Genomic DNA, 27,596 nt, shown 5'->3' with positions numbered 1-27,596 from the left:
CCAATTTTCTTTTGTTAAAAATCCTATGTACTTGTAGTGAAATATTTTAAAGTCTGCTAAGTGAGAAGATGCAGGCAGGTGGAGGCCCTTGTCCGTGTGTGGCCTTCAGTGAGCATCTGCTGTCCCCAAGCGTCCTCGCAGCCTGGTGGGTGTGGCGGCCACCTCAGGCGCAGCCACCACGGGCTTTCACAGGGGGACTGGTGTTTGAAGTGAAAATTGTTTTTCCTTACGTGAGAGGTGGAAAATGGAGTTGAGTTTCTGAGGTGGGGCGAGGCTGTCGGAGCTGCGAGTGAGTGGCAGAGGCTGCTGGTCACACTGCTGCTGTCCTCTGCAGGTACGTGCTCTACTCCCTGGACCTGTACAATGACAGCGCCCACTACGCGCTCACCAGGTTCAACAAACAGTTCCTCTACGACGAAATTGAGGCCGAGGTGAGGCCCCTGCAGCTCCATTTCTGTTCATTTCCTTCAATTAAATCTCCTTTCTCTTTTTGTTTTCTCCCAAGTATTAAACTTTCTTTAAAATATAAGACAGTATAAACCACGAAGCAAGCATGTGGGAGCAAGCCCTTCCTCTGTGGATATGCTCCCACGATGAGTGCAGGATGCGCTTTTTCACTTGACCGTGTGTCACTGCGGTGTCTGCGTCCTCATCTATTTTTGGTTATGAACATGATCTTTGATGTTCAACTGAAGCAACTCCTGTTTTATTTCTGTATTTTTTGGGTTTTGGATTTTATAAATAGCACTCTGCTGCACTCCCTGGCATGTTTTTTATTTGCATCGCATGACTTCTATAGGACAAGTTCCCACAGGTGGAATTCTCAGGTTAGTGTATGCACATTTAAGGAGATGAACCTTATTCTACACATCATCTCCTCTGCCTTCTCACAAAGACCACCTGAAAATGGTGCTTCAGGGAGATGTCACAGGTCCCCGGCCCTGCAGGATGGGAGGAGGGCAGAGATGCCCTTCTTGGCCCTGTCTGCTGGGCAGATGGGTCCTGGGTCCCACTTGCCACGAAGCACAGGTATTCTCCTCACAGTTCCAGGAGATAGTGCGAATCCCATCTGCAAGTAAGGGTCTTTTGAGGGTACCTCCTGAGCAATCTCACACCCAGAACAGCCACTTTGCTCCAGGGAAGGCCCTCGGTGGTGCCTCCTGGAGTGCACAGTAGGCGGAGCTGCCCCAGGGCGGGAACCCACCTGCAATGCACAGTAGCTCCTCGTGGTCACTGCACACAGTGAAGAGAGCCTTGTTGATTCTCTCTTGCATTTCAGAGAATAGGAATATTTTTCTCCCTCAGTAAGATTGGTTCTAGCCTAGTTTTCTGTGGCAGTGTGGTAGTCACTCCTGGCCACACTGCAGTTTATTTAGTGTGCTGTTGTTGGACAGTAAGATTATTGCTAGTTTCTTTAGTTTATTTTTCTTTTTTGAGGTGGAGTCTTGCTCTGTCGCCGAGGCTGGAGTGCAGTGGTGTGAGTTCAAGCGATTCTTGTGCTTAGCCTCCCGAGTAGCCAGGACCACAGGCACGTGCCACCACACCAGGCTAATGGTGGCGGGCACCTATAATCCCAGCTACTCAGGAGGCTGAGGCAGGAGAATCACTTGAGGCAGAGATTACAGTGAGCCAAGATCGCACTACTGCGCTCCAGCCTGGGCAACAGAGCAAGACTCCGTCTCAAATAAGAGCCTCAGTTAGTTGCCTTAACGAAACATTTTGTTTTTCACCTTGTTATTTGATCTTGCTTTAGGGAATCAAACTGTAACGTGTGCTTTCTTTTTCTTCAGGTGAATCTATGTTTTGACCAATTTGTTTACAAGCTAGCAGACCAGATATTTGCCTATTATAAGGTTATGGCAGGAAGGTGAGTATCTGGTGTGTGATTTTGATACAAAACGTTTCATAATTTGATCTGACATTCCCATTACAATTTATGGCGTATGAAAAACTTTCTGTCTTCCTTCTACACTAGTTTGCTTCTTGATAAACGGTTACGATCAGAATGCAAGAATCAGGGAGCCACGATCCACCTCCCGCCGTCTAACCGCTACGAGACGCTGCTGAAGCAGAGGCACGTGCAGGTGAGCTGGGGCCGGGCTGTGGTGGGGACGTAGAGCGTGCATTGAAAAGACTGGGTTTTCGGCTGGGTGCGGTGGCTCACGCCTGTAATCCCAACACTGGGAGGCCAAGGTGGGCGGATCACCTGAGGTTAGGAGTTCAAGACCAGCCTGGCCAACATAGCAAAACCCCATCTCTACTAAAAATACAAAAATTAGCTGGGCGTGCTGGTGGGTTCCTGTAGTCCCAGCTGCTCTGGGATGCTGAGGCAAGAGAATCGCCTGAACCTGGGAAGTGGAGCTTGCAGTGAGCTGAGATTGCACCACTGCACTCCAGCCTGGGCGACAGAGTGAGCAAGACTCCGTCTCAAAAAAAAGAAAAAAAAAATGATTGAGATTTCTTATAGCTAGCTAGGTTTAGATATCAGCATGCCTTGTGACTGTGAACGTCCTTATAAATTGTTAGGCATTGAAAGACACACCGTTTCTATTGGGTCACCTCACACACAGGGAACACCTGCAGCATTCTGTATCTGCCCTGCGGCTCCTGGGGGCAGGCATAGCCCGGAGGGGTCAGCTCTTCTCCAGGAGCCCAAAAGCCAGAGCTTAAAAAGAATGAAGGTGAGAAGCACTCATCAGCTCAGAGTATCAGAGAAAACTTTCTCCTGGCCAGCAGGAAGAATTTAAAGATATACAGTGCTTATTTTTTACAGCTTTTAAAAAAAGATACACATTGCATGCCTGTATCAAAACATCTCATGTACCCCATAAATATGTACACTTACTGCGTACCCACAAACATTAAAAAAAGAAAAAAATTAAAAATTAAAAGTGATGTTACATTACACACACAAAACTAGTTAGTAAAATATGGAAAACTGTAAAAAAAATTGCATTTAATTCTACTCTCTATACACGAATAATCATCATGCACATTTTTGGACATTTTCACCAGGGCTTTGTCATATTTTTATGTTGTTAGAACAACACTGAAGTATGGATATGTTCCTAGTAGGCCAAAATAGAGATGGAGTAATTTTATTTATCGTCATAACACCTGTAAAAAGACACACACAGGCTGCCATGTATGCGGGGAGATGGGTCTTGAACGTGGTTGTAAAGGGTGTCGTTATTGACAGACCAGCTTCTCCAGGGTCTCTGGTGAGGCGTTTGTTGTTTTCGAGCTGCTCATGTCCACTCTTTACCTGCCATCCTTCCCTGTGTACACCAGCTCCTCGGCAGGTCAATAGACCTCAATCGTCTGATCACCCAGCGCGTCTCAGCAGCCATGTCTAAGTCCCTGGAACTGGCGATTGGACGATTTGAAAGTGAAGATTTGACCTCCATAGTTGTGAGTAATTTCACTTTGCCCTATTGATAAATTGGACTAAGGGTAGGTCCAGTTCTTGTATAGATGATAAAAGAGATGCACTCATCGGGCGTGGCCTATACCAAGCCTCTTGTATAGATGATAAAAGAGATGCACTCATCGGGCGTGGCCTATACCAAGCCTCTTGTATAGATAATAAAAGAGATGCACTCATCGGGCGTGGCCTATACCAAGCCTCTTGTATAGATAATAAAAGAGATGCACTCATCGGGCGTGGCCTATACCAAGCCTCTTGTATAGATGATAAAAGAGATGCACTCATCGGGCGTGGCCTATACCAAGCCTACACTCAGTGTTCACAATGCTAAATTGACTTAACGAACACATAACCCCAATCTTGAAAAAATCGCCAACTATGGCAGAAGGTAGCACACCACTTAATAACGTGTTTACATTTTAGTATTAACGAGCTAGGAGATAAAAATGTTTAACTTTGGCTGGCACAGTGGCTCATGCCTGTAATCCCAGCACTTTGGGAGGCTGAGGGGGGTGGATCATTTGAGGTCAGGAGTTTGAGACCAACCTGGCCAACATAGTGAAACCCCATCTCCTCTAAAACTACAAAAATTAGGCGGGCGTGGTGGCAGGCACCTGTAGTCCCAGCTACTCCGTAAGCTGAGGCAGGAGAATCGCTTGAATCCAGGAGGCAGGGTTGCAGTGAGCCCAGATCGCGCCCCTGCACTCCAGCCTGGGTGACAGAGCAAGACTCTGTCTCAAAAAAAAAAAAAAAAAAAAAAAAAAAGAAATATCTTCTTTAGGGACCAAGAGAGCCCACAAGGGTCTTCCTGCTAATTCTTCTACCCCTACATTTCGCTTGGCTGTCTGAATTCATCTAATCTCCAGGTAAGGTCTAATCCTTCTCCTGTTATCTGGACCTTCAGGTTTCCCAGTGAGGATGTGTGTTCGGGGCCAACGTTCCCCGCTCACCCTCTTTGGGCGCTCACCCATTTTTCGGCTGTCTCACAGAGCCTACAGAGGCAAGCCGCTTCCTTCAGAGGGTCTTTGGATTCTCTGCTTTCCTGGTATGTTCCTGTGGTATTTCTTGAAGCAAAAATTTGCAGTGTGAGTCTTCACACACTGCTGTGTTCGTCTGAATGGGAGCTGCCAGTTAGTCCCACCTTCTGTCTGCCATTTTTCCCTGTGTCTCTATCACAATTTGAACACAGGAAGAGGCAAGACTAAGGAACAGGAAAACAGACGTTAAAAACATCTGAACTGGGGAACAGAGAAAAATAAAAATGAATGAGACAGAAAAGAGCATAAGAAATGTGGAAAACAGTGGAAAGACCTAACGTGTAACTGGAGTGTTAGAGGAGATGAGAGAGAGTGGCGTCACGGAAGACTTGTCTGAAGAGAAGATGGCAGAAAGACCTTAACGTGGACAGAAGACACCGGCCTGCCACTCAGGTGTGCCACCCAACTACACATGCTGGAGCCAGGGCCGGAGCCACAGGGGGACCTCAGTGAGCGGGCCCCCGAGCCACAGCTCTGTGGATCACCTGACCACCCCCCAACTCTGACCCTCGGCCTGTGGTGCCTTTGAATCTTTAGGATTTAATCAGAGCTAGTAGGCAGTAAGCCTGAATGGGCTGGTTGTCTTCCCTTCTCCAGTGCGTGGTCATTGGTGCACGGCCACACGTCCGTTTCCACTGTGGGAGCAGGGGGAGGGTTTACAGTGTGCATTTTCTAACAAAATGCACAAGGTCCTTTCTCCCCTTCACCCAAGGAGCTCTGGGTCCGAGAACTGGTTGAGGAGCCACAAATTTCTTTTATGATGATTCAAGTTAGGCTGGTATTGGTCGGCCTAGGGCGTTTCCCTTTATCCAGATCAATGAGACTTCCGAAGGCTGATCGTTTGTGCCAGCCCTGGGGATACCACAGTCCTTTAGTCAACACTGGCACCCCTGTGAGTCAGGCCATTTGAGTACACATGAGTTGTGCTGCCCGCCACCTGGCACCATTGGAGTCAAGGAGCCCAGGCTGATGGCCTACAGAGAATAATTTAGAGAGAGCTCTTCAAAGATGCCTGAGATGAGATCAGGTTTCAGGGAGCTAAAACAGTAGGCCCTGCTGACTCTGGAATTGAATAAATCAAAATTCCCTCCTAAGACAAAGCTGCCCATGGGAGAAGCTGCTGGGAATAGCATGTAAGCTGGTAAGGGTTAGGATCATGGCGGAGGGGAGCATGAGAGGCAGGTCTCAGAAGGCTTGAGCCAGTGCTGTTACTCTTGGCCCTGACCAACCCCTCTTCCTCTTCAGAAGCATGAGAGAGCTTATTTCACTTCCAGTCGAGCCACAGGTAAAGATCATGGTCCAATCCCCTTTAGACGTATTACACTAAAAAAGCAAATGTAAGTGCACAGCAGTGTCCCTACAGACAGTGGAGGCACGTCAGACAGACACCCACGGACCATGGAAACTGTAACCTCATCTTTCACAGTGAGCTAAAAGAAATTAAGAAAGTAGTAGTTGCTGGCCGGGCGCCGTGGCTCACGGCTGTAATCCCAGCACTTTGGGAGGACGAGGCGGGCGGATCACGAGGTCAGGAGATCGAGACCATCCTGGCTAACACGGTGAAACCCCGTCTCTACTAAAAATACAAAAAATTAGCCAGGCTTGATGGCGGACGCCTGTAGTCCCAGCTACTTGGGAGGCTGAGGCAGGAGAATGGCGTGAACCCGGGAGGCGGAGGTTGCAGTGAGCCAAGATTGTGCCACTGCACTCCAGCCTGGGCGACAAAGCGAGACTCCGTCTCAAAAAAAAAAAAAAAAAAAAAAAAAAAAGTAGTAGTTGCTGTGAAAGAATAATATAAATCAGAATTTTTAGAAATCCAGAAATAGGCTGGGCACGGTGGCTCACACCTGTAATCCCAGCACTTTTGGAGGCTGAGGTGGGTGGATTGCCTGAGGTCAGGAGTTCAAGACCAGGCTGGCCAACATGGTGAAACCCCATCTCTACTAAAAATACAAAAAATTAGCCGGGCGTGGTGGCACATGCCTGTAATCTCAGCTCCTTGGGAGGCTGAGGCGGGAGAATTGCTTGAACCCAGGAGGCAGAGGTTGCAGTGAGCCAAGATTGTGCCATTGCACTCCAGCCTAGGCAACAGAGCAAGACTCTGTCTCAAAGAAAAAAAATAAATAAATGGAGAAATAAGGTTATTGGAAAAAAGAAAGTTTTGAAAAGAGAAAAGGCTGGGCACAGTGGCTCATGCCTGTAATCCCAGCACTTTGGGAGGCTGAGGCAGGCAGATCACGAGGTCAGGAGATGGAGACCATCCTGGCTAACATGGTGAAACCCCGTCTCTACTAAAAATAAAAAAATTAGCCGGGCGTGGTGGTGGGCACCTGTAGTCCCAGCTACTCGGGAGGCTGAGGCAGGAGAATGGCATGAACCCGGGAGGCAGAGGTTGCAGTGAGCCGAGATCGTGCCACTGTACTGCAGCCTGGGTGACAGAGTGAGACTCCGTCTCAAAACAAAAACAAAAATAAAAATAACAGAAATAAGAATGAAGGCTGGGCGTTCGGTGGCTCGCTCCTATAATCCCAGCACTTTGGGAGGCCAAGGTGGATGGATCACGAGGTCAGGAGATCGAGACCATCCTGGCCACCATGGTAAACCCTGTCTCTACTAAAAAATACAATAAATTAACCAGGCATGGTGGCACACGCCTGTAGTCCCAGCTACTCGGGATGCTGAGGCAGGGGAATCGCTTGAACCCAGGAGTTTTTGAGGCTGTGTCTCAAAAAAAAAAAAAAAAAAAGAATGAAAAGAGGGAACATTTTTAAAATCAAAAAGAAATTAAAGCAGAAAAAGGATTTGAGAGGAAATGATGTTCTCAGATGATCATCATCATGGATGATGAAGATTCAGTGTACCTGTCATACAGCTTCCTCAAGAAGAAAACCAAAGCAACGGAACAGGGCCGACTGGCATCTATTTCAAGAAAATATTGATAAAATAGAAGACATCTTGAAAGTGTCTATTAAAAGCATACATCATGTATTTGGTAAAACTGACCCAAGCTTGTCAACACTTAGAAATACTGCATCTTAGGCTGGTTGAAGATTAGAAAAAAAAATAACAATACATTTAAAAACGGTATTGCAGTGAAAGTTTTGGACTTTCCAGGTGAGGAAGAAGTCCTTGGGCTGTCCGAGCAGGGCAGGCAGGGAAGGAAAATCCGATTGTCCTCAGACCTTCACCAGAGCCAAGGAAAGGAACTGTGAATCGAGGGTTTGGTCGCCAGCCAAATTGATCTTCTGAGAATAAAGGCTGCAGACAGATGGTAATGAACGTGCCAGGGCTCGAGAGGATTGTTCATTCCTGGAGAACAGACCTTGGCTGGCAGACACTGGGCGCTGGCGGGCACAGTGCGTGTCCCTGTGAGCATCTCTGCACTTCAGAGCAGGGCCCTGCATGTTCATCCTTAGAGTCAAACAGGCTGGGACTCAGAGAGAGACCTGTGGCGGCCTTTTTCTACGAGCGTAATTTGGTACAGGCCATGGTGTTTCTGTTGGCATTGGCCAAATATGATTTTGAGTAAAATCATTGGTCGAGGCTTTGATCGAGGCCATTACTGTCCAATAGAAATAGAACGCAAGTCAGATCCGTAATTTGAAATTTTCCCATAGTCTCATTAGAAAAGGAAATAGGTGAAGTTATTTTTAATAACATACTTAATCCACTGTATCCCCATATTAATTCACCACGTCATTCCTATGGCAATATAATTGAGGTGGGTATTTGCTAGTCTGTTTCGTCCTACTCAGTCTTTGAAATCTGGTGTCTCATGTAGCGCGCCTCAGGTGGGAGCAGCTGTGCTCTGGCCCCGGCTGCCATGTTGGACAGTGCAGCCTGGGCGAGCTCCAGAGCAGCGCACGTGAGGGCTTGCAAGGCCTGTGGGAACAAGTGCACCTGCCCTGCCACCCATGCATGCCTTTCAGTGACTCCAGGCACCTCAGAGAAAGCTGGCTCAGCTCCAATGCCCAGGGAGATGTAGCTGCCGGCTGGGTTATACTGCAGGGCAGGGCCGGGGCTCAGCGGGCACATGGGGGGAAGAGTGGCAGTAGCAGGCCACACGTGCTGCCCCACAGGGTGCTGGACAGCAGGGGTAGGTGGCGTGGAGGTGACTGCAGTGGAGAAAGGTATGACCCAGTGGGGGTGACTGTGAAAAGGTGGGGTGCCAAGAAGCAAGCTCATGTCACCTGTCAGAGCCTACGCTCACTGGGGGCTGCCTCCGTGCAGCCCTGCCAGGGACTGTGAGGCCTGGGTGGGATCAGAGGCCACTCGGCGCCTCCTTCCTGCCTGGACCAGCTCTGTCACCCACCCCTGTCTTTGGTGCCACAGGAGCTGGATGGCCTGTTGGAAATCAACCGCATGACCCACAAGCTGCTGAGCCGGTACCTGACGCTGGACAGCTTCGATGCCATGTTCCGGGAGGCCAACCACAACGTGTCAGCGCCCTACGGGAGGATCACCCTGCACGTCTTCTGGGAGCTCAACTATGACTTCCTGCCCAACTACTGCTACAATGGCTCTACCAACCGGTGAGCGTGCCCGCCACACAGGCGCCCACAGGCGAGGCGCTCAGGGACCCATGTCCCCGCAGGCTTCCTCCATGTCACCAGGTCCCTGTCTCCCTGCTCTTGCTGCTCCCCATCACTTCTCACATGAAGAGCACGCAGGCCCTCCAGTGTCTTCTGTGTGCACAGGCAGCCTCGGGCCTACCCTCGCGTGGATGGTCATGGCTTTGCACGTGGGGCTTGCGTGGGGCTGCATCTCCTGTCTTTCTGTTTGCCTGGTGGTGGAAGTGGGGTGAGTCTGCTTCTTATGCTTCCGTGCTGGCATGTTGGAGTGTGGGGAAGCCACCCTCCCACCCACCGCCCATGGACAGCATGAAGTGATGTGATTGGTGGTGAAACAGTGGATGCTGGCAGTATCCTGAGGTTCAGCCTCATAGTAGGGCCTGAGTCCTGGGACAGCCCTGCCCTGGGCTCCGCACACCGGGTGGCGGTCATTCTGGCTGAGGGTCCTTCTCTGCTCACTGAGCTCAGCATCTATACAGTGTCAGCGCGTGCCAGGGACGTGTCTGTGTCACCCACCATGCCTTCCCGTAGACACCAGCAGCCTGGGGGGATGACCAGGGCACCAAGCAAGGTGCCTGGCCACTGAGCTCCATCCAGACGTAGAGGAGTGCAGGTGTGTGCACATGCGAGTGTTAGCACTTTTACAAATAAGTGCTTGTGCTTGCCCCTGATCTCTGCGTCCCACCCACATGTGGCTGAATTCTTACTGACTTGTAGGCCCAGAGTTTTGTGTCTCAGGAGACAGGATGCCGAGCTCCGATGACAGAGAGGAGCAGCTGCCCCGCGGCCCAGTCCTGCCTGCTGTGGCTGTCGTCTGTTCAGGACCCCTGGGTGCAGGACCGCGTTTCCTGTGGGGCCGTGGGTCAGGCCCAGGTGTGTTGCATCACTGAGGCCATTCTCCAGGGTCGTGGCCACGCGCTCTGGGCTGCAGGTGGCGGCACCTGGCTTGGCTTTTCAGCTCAGGGGGCCTCCAGGCCGGGCTGGGAGTGGTCCATGGAAACCAAACCGTGAAGACCACCGTCTCTGTTTAACTCACCTTTATGGTGTCCATTTTCCTCAACATTTTTTAAAGATGCTTATGCTTGGAATTAATTGCAAAAATATTCTTACACAAGTAATATATCAAAATTATAGAAAAATGGGAAATCATGGATACATAGGAGAGAAAAATGAGTGAACTCCCCAGAGGTTTCCTTGGTAAAAATGTATTTGTCCTCTAAAGTGAGGCATAGGCGGCCCTCGGCCTCTCCATCCCGAGTCTGCACCCCTGCAGTACCACATACATCACAGCAGCAGGGAGGGATGGCCAGGCGCCTCCTTCCCCACACCCCAGGAGGTGACGTGAACACTTCTGTGTGCAGATCAGCACAGTGCACCCAGTGCCATGCGTGCAGCTGCTCAGAGCCATCTGCTGGGGCCTTACACGCAGGTAGCTGCACTCGTCCCCACTGTGGGCGGCAGGAGGCCCCTGGACCCATGGGGGCCCCTGGACACAGGCAGGCTGGTTCCATCTTATCTGGAAACCAATTTCATGTGTGTCACCTGTTTCCCCAAGAGACCCAGAGCTGCTGCCTCGGGCCACACTTGTTGGGCAGAGGTCAGCATGCAGTGACCTCAGCCTCCTGGTGCCTGGGGACACTTGAGGTATGATTCACAGGGAACCCCAGCTTGTCACAGGGGCATTTTCTGCAGAAGAGCTCCGGTTTACTCAGCAACCTCCACCTTCCATGAGTGTTGGTAGAAGCCATTGTGTCTGCATTTCCCACAAGTCTTTGGTGGAATCAGGAGAGCTGTGTTATCTGGGAAAGGCATTTTAAAACAGGATTTTGTGTATCCAAGTTCTGTGTCGAATCCTGAGAAGACACATAAACATGCTACCTGGAATTTTAGTCCCATGCCTGAGGGTTTTCTGAGAGCTACGTGGCACAAGCCAGGACTTTGCTCGTTGCCTGGCCTAACTTCCGGTTAGTGAGCTATGCGTGGTGGCTCTAGGAGGTGACCTGGGTGGTCTGCGACTGGAATTTAACCTGTACAGTGGGTAAATGTGTGACAGTGCTGCAGCTCTGGAAAGAAGCTGGCAGAAGGGTATTTCCTCAGTCCAGAGTTAGGCCTCTTTTCCAGAAGACCATAGATGGAGGGCGTGTCCTCAGCGGGGCGCACCTGGAGCCCAAGGCGGCAACTGTCCCCTCACTGCTCATGGTGACTTCTGTCCCTGGGGTGAGGTGGTGGCTGCCAGGTGTTCCCACTGTCATGTTACCATTTTTCTGTTTAAAAGTTATGATTTGTAGGGAGATAATTTGAGATGATGTAAACAAACTCCCTCGTTAAAATTTGTCCCAGTCGTTTTAACATCTGTCGACGATTCCTGTCTGAATCAGTTATCTTCACACTGGTGGTTGAACAGCAGTGAGTTGTTTTTTGTTTTTTTGTTTTTTTTGTTTTTTGCGACAGAGTCTTACTCTGTCGCCCAGGCTGGAGTGCAGTGGTGTGATCTTGGCTCATTGCAGCCTCCGCCTCCCGAGTTCAAGCGATTCTCCTGCCTCAGCCTCCGGAGTAGCTGGGATTACAGATGCATGCCACCATGCCTGGCTAATTTTTATAATTTTAATAGAGACAGGGTTTCACTATGTTGGCCAGGCTGATCTCAAACTCCTGACCTGAGATGATCTGCCAGCCTCGGCTACCCAAAGTGCTGGGATTACAGGTATGAGCCACCGTGCCCTGCTGAGTTTTAACTCCTTTATTCCCTCTGCAGGTACTAGCTGGAATTCTGCTGTACGTGGTAGCATTTGTTTATTATTTGCTTATTTGTACTAACTCAGGATTATCCATTACTGTGGAGTTTTGAGGCTGGGGTGGGTGCGGTTTGGGCAGTGGGAGCTGCCTGCTTGGTTTCAGTCTCCTGGGGCCGTCCCCACCATTCTTTCTGCACCACAAGATGTTCCAGGCTCGGCCGGGCACGGTGGCTCATGCCTGTAATCCCAGCACTTTGGGAGGCCGAGGCAGGCAGATTCTGAGGTAGGAGATCGAGACCATCCTGGCTAACACGGTGAAACCCTGTCTCTACTAAAAAAAATACAAAAAAATTAGCCGGGTGTGGTGGCAAGCGCCTGTAGTCCCAGCTACTTGGGAGACTGAGGCAGGAGAATGGCGTGAACCCGGGCAGCGGAGGTTGCAGTGAGCCGAGGTTGCACCACTGCACTCCACCCTGGGCGACAGAGTGAGACTCCATCTCAAAAAAAAAAAAAAGAACAGAAATTTATTCTCTTACGGTTCTGGAGTCCAGAAGTCTGGAATCAAGGTGTCAGCAGGACCACGCCCCCTCTGAGACACTGGGTAGAGCCGTTAATTCTGGCGGTGACCTCAGTTCTGGGTGTTCTTGGCTTGCAATGGCATCACTCCAGTCTCCTCTCTGTCTTCACTTGCCACTGTCCCTGTGTGTCTCTGTCTCTTCTCTTCTCACAAGGACTTCAGTCATATTGGGTCAAGGACCTACCCTGCTACTCCAGTATGACCTTGTCTTAGCCAGACACATATGTGGTGACCCTCTTTCCAGCAGACTTCACATTCTGAGGTACTAGGAGTGAGGATTGAACATATCTTTTTCGACGGAGTCTCACTCTGCCGCCCAGGCTGGAGTGCAGTGGTACAGTCTCGGCTCACTGCAACCTCCAGTAGGTTCAAGCGATTCTCCTGCCACAGCCTCCTGAGCAGCTGGGATTACAGGTGCCTGCCACCACGCCCGGCTAATTTTTGTATTTTAAGTAGAAATGGGGTTTCACCATGTTAGCCAGGCTGGTCTTGAATTCCCAACCTCAGGTGATCCACCTGCCTCAGACTTCCAAAGTGCTGGGATTACACGCGTGAGCCACTGCACCTGGACGAACATACTGTTTTCAGAGACACAATACAACCCATAGCCCACGTGTGCATGTGTATTAGTCCATTTTCACACTGCCGATAAAAACATACCTGAGGCTGGGCGATTTACAAAAGAAAGAGGTTTAATGGACTTATGGTTCTACATAGCTGGCGAGGCCTCACAATCATGGAGGAAGGTGAGAGGGATGTCTCACATGGCAGCAGACAAGAGAGAGAGCTTGTGCAGGGAAACTCACCTTTTAAAACCATGAGATGTCGTGAGACTCACGATCATGAAAAAAGCATGGGAAAGACCTGCCCCCATTATTCAGTTACCTCCTAACGAGTCCCACTCATGAGACGTGGGAATTATGGGAGTTACAATTCAAGATGAGATTTGGGTGGGGACACAACCAAACCATATCAATGTGCATGTTTATTTCTATATAGTTACCTACGTATTAAAACTATAAGTTTATACTGATATTTCCAATTCCATTTCAGCACTGCACAGTTCATTCTAGTCTTCTCTCTTTCCCTTTTTCTGACTTCATTAAACACTGAGGATCCTTACTTCATTATTCTTAGTATATTACTCATTTGCTCATTTCCAAAAAAACACAGAAAGTAGTTTCAGAATTGCTAATCCTGGCTGGGTGCAGTGGCTCACACCTGTAATCCTAGCACTTTGAGAGGCCAAGGCAGGAAGATCTCTTGAGTCCAGGAGTTCAAGACCAGCCTAGGCAACATAAGGAGACCTCGTCTCTACAAATTTTTTTTTTTTTTTAGAGTCTCATGCTGTCGCCCAGGCTGGAGTGCAGTGGCACAATCTCGGCTCACTGCAACCTCTGCCTCCCGGATTCAAGCAATTCCCCTGCCTTAGCCTCCTGATTAGCTGGACTATAGGCGCCCGCCACCACGCCCGGCTAATTTTTTGTATTTTTAGTAGAGACGGGGTTTCACCATTTTAGCCAGGATGGTCTTGATCTCCTGACCTCATAATCCGCCCGCCTCAGCCTCCCAAAGTGCTGGGATTACAGGCATGAGCCACCGCGCCTGGTCTACAAAAAGGTTTTTAAAATTAGCTGGGTCTGGTAGCACACCCCTGTAGTCTCAGCTACTTGGAAGGCTGACATGGGAGGATCACTTGAGCCTGGGGAGGTCTAGGCTGTAGTGAGCTGTGATCATGCCGCTGCACGCCCGCCTGAGTGACAAAGCAAGACCTTGTCTCAAAATAAGAAAGAATTGCTCATTTTTACCACCGTAAAACACAAACCTGCCAACTCTAGTTCAATATCTGTTATCAAATTTTTGTCTTTAGATTGAGAATATATAGTAAAATATTATGTTTAAAATTCATTAGCCGAGCATGGTGGCACACACCTGTAGTCCCAGCTACTCAGGAGGCCCAGGCAGGAGAATTGCTTGAACCCAGGACATGGAGGTTGCAGTGAGCTGAGATTGTGCCACTGCACTCCCCTGGGTGACAGAGTGAGACTCTGTCTCAAAATAAATAAATAAATTAAATTATTTGGAATGATAGAGTAACAGGGTTTAGATTTATTCTTACTCCTTAAGTGAAAAACTGGACAGGACGTATGGATCAGCTGTTTTCAGACTCGGACCTTTTGCTGAGGGGACGGAAGCAAGTGAGGTGAGCCCTGTGATCTCCCTGACTTCCATCTGGAAGCACTTTCTGGACCAAGTTCAGAGAGGAACAGTCCAAGTACAGCTTGGAAGTTCCTGCTTGGTAGAGGGGACAAACTGGAACTTGGGGAAGCTGAGGCAGCTGGAATTTGCAGGGTGGCATATGAGAGAGCAGGGACCTTAACAGAAACAGCTCCTGAAACCACATGGGCATCCCATGTTTAGTTGAATACTAAACTGTGCGTGTGCCAGGGAGCTGCTAGCTGAATGATTCTCAGCATTCACACAAGGCCAGGAGGCTTCTGAGTTCCTACTAGCAAGAAGAATGGAACTCTGTTGAGGCTGGGCACAGTGGCTCACGCCTGTAATCCCAGCACTTTGGGAGGCCAAGACAGGCAAATCACTTGAGGTCAGGAGTTCGAGACCAGCCTGGCCAACGTGGTGAAACTCCACCTCTACTAAAAATACAAAAATTAGCCAGGCGTGGTGGCAGGCGACTGTAGTCCCAGCTACTCAGAAGGCTGAGGCGAGAGGATCACTTGAACCCGGGATGTCAAGGCTGCAGTGAGCCAAGAATGCGCGACTGCACTCCAGCCTGGGTGACAGAGACTATCTTTAAAAAACAACACAAACAAACAAACAAAAAACAACCCTGTTGAACACCCAGATGTTCACTAGAGGTGCCAGAGGTACTGAATTATGCCCACCCCTAGAAGTGCCAAAAATTCATCATGACAAGATCCAGCAGATTGACAAGTAAGTCAACTGCCTGCCCCCCCAAGACATTCAACACTCTCTCTTTTTTTTTTTTCTCCCTATTCTTGCCATTCTGGATTTCAGTTAGATATATGTTAGTTAGACCTTCTCATTTTATTCTCCACGTCCCTTTGTTGTATTAGTTTTCCTTTTTTGGGGGGGACAGAGTTTTGCTCTTGTTGCCCAGGCTAGAGTGTAATGGTGTGATCTCGGCTCACTGCAACTTCTGCCTCCTGGGTTCAAGTGATTCTCCTGCCTCAGCCTCCCGAGTACCTGAGATTACAGGCATGCGCCACCATGCCTAGCTAACTTTTGTATTTTTAGTAGAGATGGGGTTTCACCATGTTGGCCAGGCTGGTCTCAAACTCCTGACCTCAGGTGATCCGCCTGCCTCGGCCTCCCAAAGTGCTGGGATTACAGCCGTGAGCCACCTCGCCCGGCCAACACTCTCTAAAAGACAGTAACAAAGTCAAGACATGCAACATGGCACTGAAATGCCCAGTGCCCAATCAAGAATTACTAGATATGCCAAGAACCAGGAAAATGTGACCCATAGCCCAGAGAAAAATCACTCTGTACAAAACAGACGCAGAAATGACAGAGATGATGGAATTCACAGACAAGGATGTTAAGGCAGCGACTATGCGTGTGCTCAAGGATTCAGGGAAAACAATGCAGAGATAAATGGGTGTTACATAAAGAATCCAGTGAATTAAAGCTGAAATGCAGTATCTAGAATGAAAAATTACTTGTTGGGCTGAATATCAGAGTAGACTTTGCAGGAGTTGAGTGAGTTTGAGATTATAACAGTGGAAACTAGCTGAACTGAAGCACCAAAAGAAAAAAATGATGGAAAAAACTAGAAGGGCCTCAGCAAACTGAGACAAACATCAGCGATTCTAATATGCCTGTGATTGGAATCCTAGTAAGAGGTTGTGGGGGGGCAGAAAATATTTCAAAATTAATGCCCTTGAATTTCCCAGATTTGATGAAAACGATAAACCCACAGATACAAGAAGCTCAATAAACCTCAAGCAGGATCGACACAAAGGAAAAGAGCCACTGTTGGGCCTAGCACTGACCAGGTCAAAATAAGGCTGGAGCTGAACCTCAGTGTACCTGAGACATGTGCAGTGGGGGCTTAGGATATTGGTGCTGAAACTTAGTTTTTCTCTTAGGGGATTGCAGTGACATTGTCAAACTGCAGAGTCTGAGGGCACAGTCCTCCACAAGACTGCCTTTGCTGCAGACACCAGCCACACATTTGGGGTCCCTGGGGCCACCCTCACTTCTAACCAGCAGGTTACAGTTCAGGATCCACCCTCCCCAGCTCCTCAGGTGACACATTCGCAGTACTCACTGAGTGTGCCCTAATATGATTATAGTCAATTGGAGGAAAGGATGCTTGTTGGAAGGATATGCAGGGCAAAGTCTGGGAGGTTTCCATGTGCAAAGCTTTCCCTGTCCTCAGGGACGCATCACCCTCCGAGCTCTGAGGTGGGACGCTCCTCAGGGTACTGCCAGCCAGGGGCGCTCACTTGGGCTGTGGTGTTCAGTTTTTATTGGGGCTTCGTTGCATGGGCACAGTTGACTGAATCACTGGCCACGTAGCTGAGCTCAGCCTCCAGCCCTTCACCTCCCAGGAAGTTGGCTGAGTTCACCAGGCACACAGCCCCAGGCCTCTAACCCCATGCTGTCTTTCTGGTGTGGCCAGCCCCATGTTGAGTCATCTTGCTAGCATAAAGTCAGGTGTGGCCCCGTGATACCAGTCATTCCTGTCACTCAGAAATGAGGGTGTAGAGACTGCCTCCTAGAACTGGGCCAGAGGCCACCAAATCCTACCCAGGAGTCAATCAGTATCTAAACTTGATAAATCAAGAAGAAGTTGTAGAAATGTATTATTTAGAAATATAGAGGCCGGGCGTAGTGGCTCACACCTGTAATCCCGGCACTTTGGGAGGCCAAGGCAGGCAGATTGTTTGAGCCCAGGAGTTTGAGACCAGCCTGGCCAACATGGCAAGACCCTGTCTCTACAAAAAATACAAAAATTAAGGCCAAGCACAATGGCTTACGCCTGTAATCCCAACACTTTGGGAGGCCGAGGCAGACAGATCACGAGGTCAGGAGATCAAGACCATCCTGGCTAACACAGTGAAACCCCATCTCTACTAAAAATACAAAAAGTTAGCCGGGTGTGGTGGCGGGCGCCTGTAGTCCCAGCTACTTGGGAGGCTGAGGCAGGAGAATGGCGCGAACCCGGGAGGTGGAGCTTACAGTGAGCCAAGATCACGCCACTGCACTCCAGCCTGGGCGACAGAGCGAGACTCTGTCTAAAAAAAAAAAAAAAAAATTAGCCAGGCATGGTGACCTGTAGTCCCAGATACTCATGAGGCTGAGGTGGGAGGATGACTTGAGTCCAGGAGGTTGAGGCTGCAGTTAGTCAAGATCACACCACCGCACTCCAGCCTGAGTGACCAAAAAAAAAAAAAAATACATATATATATATATATATGAAATATATAATATATACATATAGATTATAAATGTATATATAATTATCTCTATATAGAATAAATACATGTATTATGTATCATATACATGTATTTTGATTAAAATTTTAAATAATATTATAGAGAGTAATTGCATTACTTCAACAGTTCTGTATCTGAGTTATATCATAGACAAAATAAATTAAGGCCTGCTTTCTAAATTTAACCATCATTTTAAACATTCTAAGCAGGGAAAACATTGTGTTCTAAGCAGACATAGTAGTAAAGCCTCCTCTAGGCCGGGCGTGGTGGCTCACGCCTGTAATCCCAGCACTTCGGGAGGCCAAGGTGGGCGGATCACCTGAAGTCAGGAGTTCAAGACCAGCCTGACCAAAATGGAGAAACCCTATCTCTACTAAAAATACAAAATTAGCCAAGCGTTGGTGGCACATGCCTGTAATCCCAGCTACTCGGGAGGCTGAGGCAGGAGAATCGTTTGAATCCGGAAGGCGGAGGTTGTGGTGAGCCAAGATCACACCACAGCACTCCAGCCTGGGCATCAAGAGCAAAACTCCATCTCAGAAAAAAAAAGAAAAAAGAAAAGTCTGCTGTAATATAAGTGGCACCATATCCTGGCGCTTGGCTCCCTTCATGGATTTTTACTCTGATTTTCCATTTGCTGTCTTCTCCCGCACCCCGCCGTCACCATTGTAGGTGGACGGAGGCTGACGTGTGTGCCGTAGCTTTGCAGGTGTGTCACCATCGGAGGTGGACAGAGGCTGATGAGTGTGCTGTGGCTTTGCAGGTGTGCTGCTGTCAAGGGTGTGAGCAGTGCCCAGGAATCTCTGGGAAATGGGGTTCCCTTTTCTGAGCATCACCCTGACCGTGGCGCCTCCTGATGGAATGTACTTCCTGGAACGGGTGTTAAGAACACAGGCGCAGGGACACACAGACATGCACACATCCTGTTGCAGACACACCTGCAGATAACACATCTCCATACATGGACTCACGCAGATGCAGGTGCACAGAGACATGCAGACAGACATGCATGCCAAGCACTGAGGACTGTGGCACCCAGGGATATTGGCATACTGACAGCACAGGGATTTAGGATCCGTTTGGAAAGGCATACCCAGAAGTACTGCGGTAGGTGGTCAGGGGGCCTAGCGGCTGCTCCTCTGTGCAGCACGTCCTCTCAGATGCACACATTGTGTGGGACAGCAGTATTTTCACAATTATATCTGTTTCCATTTCCTGAAGTGGAATATGAGTTAATCAAGTGCTTGGAATTACATAATTAGCAAATCCACAAAATTGTCTTTCTTATACTTCTTTGCAAAAGTTTTATGTGTTTAAACGAACCCTTCCCATTTGAAAGGCTTAGCTGAGTTTGATGTTTGCATGAAAATGGACACGTTCGATTTTAAGTGTCCCCTAATCCATCATCAAGACACAATCTCTTGACTAATTGAGTGGGTTACAAATACCTAAGTGTCCCTGTCCTTCCCTGCTGGTGTGTAACTTGTGATCTGAACCACCGGGGCGTCGCCGTTCTCGTCACAGGCAGCTGCCCCACCGTCCTCGCTGTGTCTGGAAGCGCAGCAGAGCCCACGAGCTACCTGAGGATTGCGTTGGGCTCGAGGCGGCTCTGGTACAGCAGACCAGGCCCCGGGTGTTCCTGCTGTGGCCCCTGAGCTTTGGGTGCATTTATTATATTTGAGTATTGAGATCTCATTCGTTCTATGGTTTTCGATTCACTAGAATTTTCCTATTTGATGATTGTATCAGTTGACTGGGAGGAAGATTTAGTAGATGGATTATGGAGGACTTCTGAATTTTAAAGAACTATTGTTAAATTTGGTTTCTTTTTCTTTTTTAAATCTTTCTTGTTTAGGTTTGTTCGGACAGTGTTACCATTTTCTCAGGAATTTCAAAGAGATAAGCAGCCTAATGCACAGCCTCAGTATCTGCATGGATCCAAGGTAGGCTCCAATGTGTTCGTGTTACGAGCTTGAAGCTCATAATGAAGCATGTTTTGAAGTGTAGTTTAATTGGTTTGGTTGCAGTGACCTAAATGTATCACGCAGTGTATAAAATGTTATTTTTTTTCCCACTCTGTTAACATCTTCCTGAAAAGTAGCAGTAATTTAAAACAAAAACCAGCCAACCAACCCAAAACAGTGCTTATCTAGAACTAGCGCGTACGTAGTGTTGGGACAGCTCTGGCCTTGTGATAGGTGTCAGGCTGGGCCTGGTCTCATTCCCAGCACAAACACAAGTGAGATTGTTGGAAGATTACAGGTTTAAAAACATCAAGCTGAGAAGACAAGTGGAAGAGGCTCAGGTGCATTCCTGAGACAAGGAGGCCCAGGGTGGCTGTAAGGCCTGACCGGAGGAGCTGAGCTGGAAAGGTGAGCCCAGGGAAGGTCTGACATCCAGAAACAAGGATGTCCGCCTGTGCCTGGAGGGTGGAAACCCGGAGCACCCGGGTCTACCATGTGTGAGATAGGATGATGTCCACGCGGGGGGTGGCTGGGCCTGTCACAAGTCTGAGTGTTATTAAGGGCTAGTTTCTTCACGTTTCAAGCACCCGTGTGATTTAGTAAGGAAAATATAAACACTGTAGCAAAGAAGAGAGATGAAACGAGCAGATACCCCACAAAAATAGAGCAGAGCAAATACAAGCAGATCCCCAGCCTCAGCGGAGCTGGGGAAGGAACAATGATGGCGGCAAGAGCCAGCAGGCCCCCAGGATGAGGCCAGAGGATCCGGCTCCCCTGTGAAGAGCGAAAGCGTCTTCCCCCGGCGAGCTGCGGTGTCCCCGGGCTCTGCGGTGGGGGCAGGCTGCCAGCACTCATCAATATTTAAGTGTCCTCGCTCGTAGGAAGCGGGGACAATCACAGGACATTGTCTGCCCCATCTGCCCAATGCCTGGAGCTGGGATGGAGAGGGCCCAGGCCCTGCCGCTCACACGCTGCCTGCACCTGGACGCTTTCTAATGCACCAGCCGGCTCTGAGTGGCGGAAACAATGTTTTCCACTCATTCCTTTCTAACCCTCTGTTCTTCAGAGCGAGATCTTCTCACTCCAGTCCTCTGGGCGTCTTCCTTCTCCTTATAGGGTAGTGCCTTGGACCTGGCAGGAGCGCAAGTGTTTGCACCTGGGAAACGGCAAACACCCAAATCAGGGCATTGGGTTTTGGAGGGCCCAAGCCTCGGCATACGCTGCCCGTCTCTCCCGCCCCTGAAAAGAGCGAGTGTGGGCCGGGGGTGGCCTTTTTACGGCACTCAGAGCATCTCTGAGCAGGAGAGACAGGTCGTCTGAACTGTGTGCAGTGATGAAGGGGATGTGAGATTCCTCTTCGGGAAACGGGGCCCACGTGGACCAAGGGTGACTGTGTAAACATTATGTCCTTGAAAATATGTTCTTTTTATTTATTTATTTTTTTTTGAGATGGAGTCTCACTTTGTCGCCCAGGCTGGAGGGCAGTGGCATGATCTCGGCTCACTGCAGCCTCCGCCTCCTGGGTTCAAGTGATCCTCCTGCCTCAACTTCCCGAGTAGCTGGGATTACAGGTGTGCAACACCATGCCTGGCTAATTTTTGTATTTTTGGTAGAGACGGGGTTTCACCATGTTGGCCAGGCTGGTCTCCAACTCCTGATCTCAGGTGATCTGCCCGCATCGGCCTCCCAAAGTGCTCGGATTACAGGTGTGAGCCACTGCGCCTGGCCATCTTTAGTGTTTTAGGGGTTATTTTTTAGCAATGTTATGATGGCAATTGAAAAAAATACAATTCAGATCCTGCCTAGGGTGCAGATGTTTGAAGGAAGTGGGTTCTTGCCTTTCACAAAGACAAGGTTAAAGGTGGGGGTGGGAGGTGGCATTGCCTGCCTTGGGGAGAAAAATGTCAGGGCTGGGAGCCTCGCTGACACATGAGGGCCAGGGTCGCCAGTGCCTGGAGAACATGGGACAGGCTCATTCCATCATTCCACACTCCGCGTTCTCGAGGCTGTTGGCAGGTGCCGCCTCCGCAGTGCCCCTCCACCCTGTCTCTGTTCTTAGCACCTCCTAATGGCTGTGGAACTGTGAGTGGACACACAGTTTGTGTGATTCTGGGCTTCATGAGGCTGTGTTGGTGCCCCAGGAGGGCATCCAGACAGGTACCCAGGCGCCAAGAATGCAGTGACCGGGCCTCTCCTCTGTGGGGCAGGGTGGGGTGCACGCCTGGGCAGGGGTACGCCACAGCTGTTACGGGGCTCCCCCTCACTTCCCGAAGCCCTGTGGGTGGTTAAGAACTCACCTCCATTCTGCTCCACATGATACTCCCATGTTCTTTCTAGCAAGGATTGAAGTTGACTTTTTTTTCTTTTTTTTTTTTTTTTTTGAGATGGAGTCTTCTCTGTCACCTAGGATGGAGTGCAGGGCACAATCTCGGCTTACTGCAACCGCCACCTCCTGGGTTCAAACAATTCTCCTGCCTCAGCCTCCCAAATAGCTGGGATTAAAGGCGCCTGCCACCATGCCCGGACAATTTTTTGTATTTTTTTTTTTTAGTAGAGATGGGGTTTCACCATGTTGGCCAGGTTGGTTTTGAACTCCTGACCTCAAATGATCCGCCCACCTTGGCCTCCCGAAGTGTTGGAATTACAGGCATGAGCCAATGGTGGTGCCCAGTTGAAGCTGACTTTTATGCAATAATTAGTTATACTCAAAAGGATGTTTCTTTAAAGGATTAGAGTAAGTGTTCTGAGGCTTCTGCTTCTGAAAGTAAAATGTAGTGTTTTACCTTTAGAACTGAAGGAAATGTTATTTTAGAATATAGGACTAGAAAGTTTGGCGAGTAAGAATAATTTCTTGGGTCTCTGTGAACTAAAAGATTTGCTCTGGGCTTCTCTTGACTTTGAAATTTTTAATCCCTGTTTTAGGCATAACAATAAAGTAGGTTTTTGTCACTCCCTGATAGAGAGGCGTTTATGCGCAGAGGGCATGGGCAGAGAGGCTCCTCTGTCACCCCCATCTGGAGAGGACGGCTGTGGAAGCGAGGGACGCGGGCGGGGGGTAGGCAGGCGACCCGACTGCGTGGGGCCGTGCACCTGCGGTTCTGATGGATCGAGTCCTGGAAGGGGCCTCGTGGGGTTGGTTTTTGAGATCCCAGGATAGCACTGTGGTGACATCTTTGCTGCCCAGTGTGTCTGTGTGCCCTTTGTGGTGTTAAAGGCTCTTGACACACGTTTTTATTCTCCAGGATTTTCTCCCAGGAGTGCAGGGAGGCACTGTTGCTTCCATTAAGATGCCAACATGAGCCCGCTGTTCCAGGGTGGTGGTGCGGGGTGCACATTTGCCTTGAGTCAGCCCCTACACTGCCAGAGCACCCTGCTGCCCTGTGTGCATGGGCACCACCTCAGGGATGGCTCCAGGGAATGGTCACTTGGAGGCATTTGCAAAGCTGATGCTCTTTTGGAGAGAAAGAAAGATTTGATGATGTGAATTTGATTTTTTTTTAAATTCAACTATTTGCAACTGAACTTGAACCTCACTGTAAGAGATTTCTGCCTCCGTTTCAGAAACTGTTTGTGTCATTTTTGTTAAAACCTAAGCTAGTACATGGTTTTTCTTTTTGTTTGTTTTTTGTTTTTTTTCTGGTTTTTTTTTTTTTTTTGAGACAGAGTCTGTCCCCTAGGCTGGAGTGCAGTGGCGCGATCTCGGCTCACTGCAAGCTCCGCCTCCCGGGTTCACGCCATTCTCCTGCCTCAGCCTCCCGAGTAGCTGGGACTACAGGCGCCCGCTACCACGCCCGGCTAATTTTTTGTATTTTTAGTAGAGACGGGGTTTCACCGTGTTAGCCAGGATGGTCTCGATCTCCTGACCTTGTGATCCGCCCGCCTCGGCCTCCCAAAGTGCTGGGATTACAGGCGTGAGCCACCGCGCCCGGCCGAGACAGGGTTTTTGCTTTGTCACCCATGCTGGATTGCAGTGGTGCAATCACAGTTCACTGAAACCTCCGCCTCCCAGGCTCAAGCAATCCTCCTGTCTCAGCCTCCCAAGTGGCTGGGACTACAGGCATGCACCACCACATCTGGCTAATTTTTGTGTTTTTTGTAGAGATGGGATTTCACCATGTTGCACAGGCTGGTCGCGAACTCCTGAGCTCAATCAGATCTCCTGCCTGGGCCTCCCAAAGTGCTGGGATGTAGCCGTGAGCCACCGTGCCTAGTCCTAAACCAGTAATTTTCTATTAGATTATTTAGACATATACACGTGACACTGATGTTGACCACCACCCACTCAAGAAGAGGCTGGATACTAAAAGAGATGATGTCTGAGCTGAGTCATGTACTCACAAGCACTCACGTATGCCATGTGCACTTGCTTCTGCTGCAGTATGAGTCACAGTGTATATCTGTGTGATTATGGAATACACAGGAATCCACTCAAAAGACACATTAGTGCTTTTTTTATGAATAGTGAACTAGGGCTGGTATCTTGCAGGAATAAAATAAACTTAGATGAGGGACCCATTTATGCAATGTTATCTTTTTGGTTCTTGGTCATGTCACCACTTACAGCATGCCTGCTTCTCAATAAGACACCCTTTTGAGCACATTAACTAGTATTCTTTATCTCATAAGTAAGATTGTCCCCATTTCACAGATGAAGGCTCAGAGTGTCGTGAAAGTTAGAGCACCCAAGTTGCACGACTGGCGAGTCCAGAGCCGGCTCTGTGTGCTGTGACCCACCTCCTCTGCTTGTCGAACGAGGCTGGAGACTGTATCAGGCACGGGCAGCAGAGTCTGTCTTGAACTGAGCTGTGTGACTGGACGTCCAGAGTGCTTCCTCTTCTGAGCTTAAGTCTTTTACAGCACGGTGTTTGTGACGGTGCCCTTCCCCAGAATTAGTGCCTCCTCCCACTCCCCTGAGTAGTTAAGTCACATCTGCTGTTTGTTACCCTAGCTGTGTTGTCTCTCGGATGTGTCATCTTTGGGGTGAGCTTAGTCTACTGGGAAACCGGACACTGGGCAGGGGGCCAGAGGCCTGGGACTATGTGTTCATTGAGTGATGCCTCCTCTGACAGCTGTCATCCCGAGCCAGTCAGGGCGGGTCTGAGAATGAATTCTCTCACTTGTAACATGAGGTCATTAGATTTCACTGATGACTTTCGTGTTCTTCTTTTCAAACATTGAACCTGTTATCAACCAAAAATATTACACAGAATCCCAGCACATAAAGCCCAGGGTGCTGCTCTGAGGAGAGGCTGGGAGGAGGGTGTGTGGGCGAAGACGTGTAGATGGTTTCTTCAACGTTGCAACGGGCCGCAGGGCTTGGGCCTGGGACAGACACTGGGTGGGGTTTCTGTCCTTCAGTGTTGTCTAATCTCGTCACTGTAGTATTTTATAATCAGTTTTGGCTCTTTGTTTTGGGGGGGTCTCATGACCCTCTACACATCTGATAATTCACTAGAAGGACTCACATAACTCAGAGTCTTACAGCTGCAGTTTATTCCAGCAAAGGGGTACAAAGCAGGATCAGTAATGGAAGCAGACAGATCAGGCGGAGGCTGAAGAAAGCAGGAGTGGCTGTATTAATATAAGATAAAATCAACTTCAGAGCAAAGAATATTGCCAGGGAGATTACATAATAATAAGTCAAACCACCACGAAGAAAACATAGCAATGCTAAATGTTTATGCGTCAAACAACAAGGCTTCTGTACTTGAAGGAAAGACTAATAGAAGTAAAGGAGAAGTGAACAATTCCACAGTTACAGTTGGGGACTTCAACTCTCATTTTAGTAATTGACAGAACAAGTAGACACAAAATCAGCAACAGTAGAAAAGAACTGAACACCACCATCGACCAACAGGATCTAACTGACGTGTGTAGGTTACTCTACCCCACAACAGCAGAACATATACGTTTTTCAGATTCCCATGAAACATTCACCAAGATAGACCATACGCTGGGCCATAAAACTCACCTCAACAAAATTTAAAGAACTGAAATCCTATGGAGAGTGTTCTCCAACCACAATGAACTCAAACCAGAAACCAATAATAAAAAGATAACCAGAAAATCTCTATATGCTTGGAAATTAGCACACTTTTAAATAATCCTTGGGTTGAAGAGGAAATCTCAAGAGCAATTTAAAAATACATTGAATTGAATGAAATGCAAATATATCAAGATTTATTTGATATATACAGCTGAAGAAGTGATTTATTTGATTTGATTATTTGATTTATTTATTTGATTTATTTGGTATACAGCTAAAGTGCTGAGAGGGAAATTTATAGCACTGAATACTCACAGTGGGGGTCTCCTGCTATCTGCACCCGTGTCCTTAGACAAGCTGAGGGGTGTCCTTCTGCAGGAACCACCTTGATATGTTTTGGCTCTATGTCCACACCCAAATCTCATCTGAAATTGTAATCCTCATAACCCCCATGAGTCAAGGGAGGGACCTGGTGGGAGGTGATTGGATCATGGGGGTGACGATGTTCTCATGATAGTGAGTGAGTTCTCACGAGATCTGATGGTTTTATAAGGGGTTCTTCCCCCTTGCTCTCTCTTCTCATTCCTGCCACCTTATGAAGAAGGTGCCTGCTCCCCCTTCACCTTCCACCATGATTGAAGTTTTCTGAGGCCTCCCCAACCATGCGGAACTATGAGTCAATTAAACCTCTTTCCTTTATAAATTATCCAGTCTCAGGTATTTATTTATAGCAGGGTGAAAATGGACTAATACAGTAAATTGGTACTGGTAGAGTGGAGTACTGCTATAAAGATAACCTGAAGATGTGGAAGTGACTTTGGAACTGGGTAACAGGCAGAGGTTGGAACAGTTTGGAGGGCTCCAAAGAAGGCAGGAAGATGTGGGAAAGTTTGGAACTCTCTAGAGACTTGTTGAATGTTTTTTGTTTGTTTGTTTTTTGAAATGGAGTCTCACCCTGTTGCCCAGGCTGGAGTGCAATGGCGCAATCTCAGCTCACTGCAACCTCCGCCTCCCAGGTTCAAATAATTCTCCTGCCTCAGCCTTCCGAGTAGCTGGGATTACAGGTGCCCACCACCATGCCCAGTTAATTTTTTTGTATTTTTAGTAGAGACAGAGTTTCATCATGTTGGCCAGGCTGTTCTCAAACTCCTGACCTTGTGATCCACCCACCTCGGCCTCCCAACGTGCTAGGATTACAGGCGTGAGCCACCATGCCCTGCCTGTTGAATGGTTTTGACCAAAATGCTGATGGTGCTATGGACAATAAAGTGCAGGCTAACTAAGGTGGTCTCAGATGGAACTGAGGAGCTTGTTGGGAACTGGAGCAAAGGTCACTTTTACTATACTTTAGCCAAGAGACTAGCAGCATTTTGCCCCGCCCTAGAGATACGTGGTACATTGAACTTGAGAGAGATCTGAAATTGGAGTTTGTTTAAAAGGGAAGCAGAGTATAAAAGTTTGGAAAATTTGCAGCCTGAGGATGTGATGGAAAAGAAAAACCCATTTTCTGGAGAGGAATTCAAGCTGGCTGCAGAAATTTTGAATGTCAATCACCAAGACAATGGGGAAAATGTCTGCAGGACATGTACGAGGCAGCCCCTCCCATCATAAACCCAGAGGCCTAGGAGGGAAAAATGGTTTTCTTGGCTGGGCCCAGGGCCTGCCCTGCCCCTATGGTTCCCCCTCCCCCACCTCCCCACCCCATCCCCCACCCCCGTGCAGCTTCAGGACTTGGTGCCCTGCATCCCTGCTTCCTGGTTGCTAAAAGGGGCCAACATACAGCTCAGGCTGTTGCTTCAGAGGGTGCAAGCCCCAA

At 48.7% G+C, this 27,596-nt stretch overlaps 1 protein-coding gene across 4 annotated transcripts in view; it reads left to right on the top strand.

Annotated features, from left to right (window-relative positions):
* CYFIP1 (cytoplasmic FMR1 interacting protein 1) overlaps nt 1–27,596 on the top strand; it is a 111,361-nt gene that overhangs the window by 68,380 nt on the left and 15,385 nt on the right. For all 4 annotated transcript variants that reach the window (XM_034951848.4, XM_034951850.3, XM_003805941.6 and 1 more), the window contains exons 18-23: nt 335–431; nt 1,791–1,867; nt 1,976–2,084; nt 3,292–3,411; nt 8,797–8,996; nt 19,686–19,773. In XM_034951848.4, coding sequence (XP_034807739.2) covers nt 335–431; nt 1,791–1,867; nt 1,976–2,084; nt 3,292–3,411; nt 8,797–8,996; nt 19,686–19,773 — 691 coding nt within the window. The remainder of the gene's footprint in view (nt 1–334; nt 432–1,790; nt 1,868–1,975; nt 2,085–3,291; nt 3,412–8,796; nt 8,997–19,685; nt 19,774–27,596) is intronic.

This window comes from Pan paniscus, chromosome 16 (genome assembly GCF_029289425.2).
Source record: "Pan paniscus chromosome 16, NHGRI_mPanPan1-v2.0_pri, whole genome shotgun sequence".
NCBI lineage: Eukaryota > Metazoa > Chordata > Mammalia > Primates > Hominidae > Pan > Pan paniscus.
The sequence above is the reverse complement of the archived record's forward strand: the minus strand, read 5'-3'. Positions and strand labels throughout refer to the sequence as shown.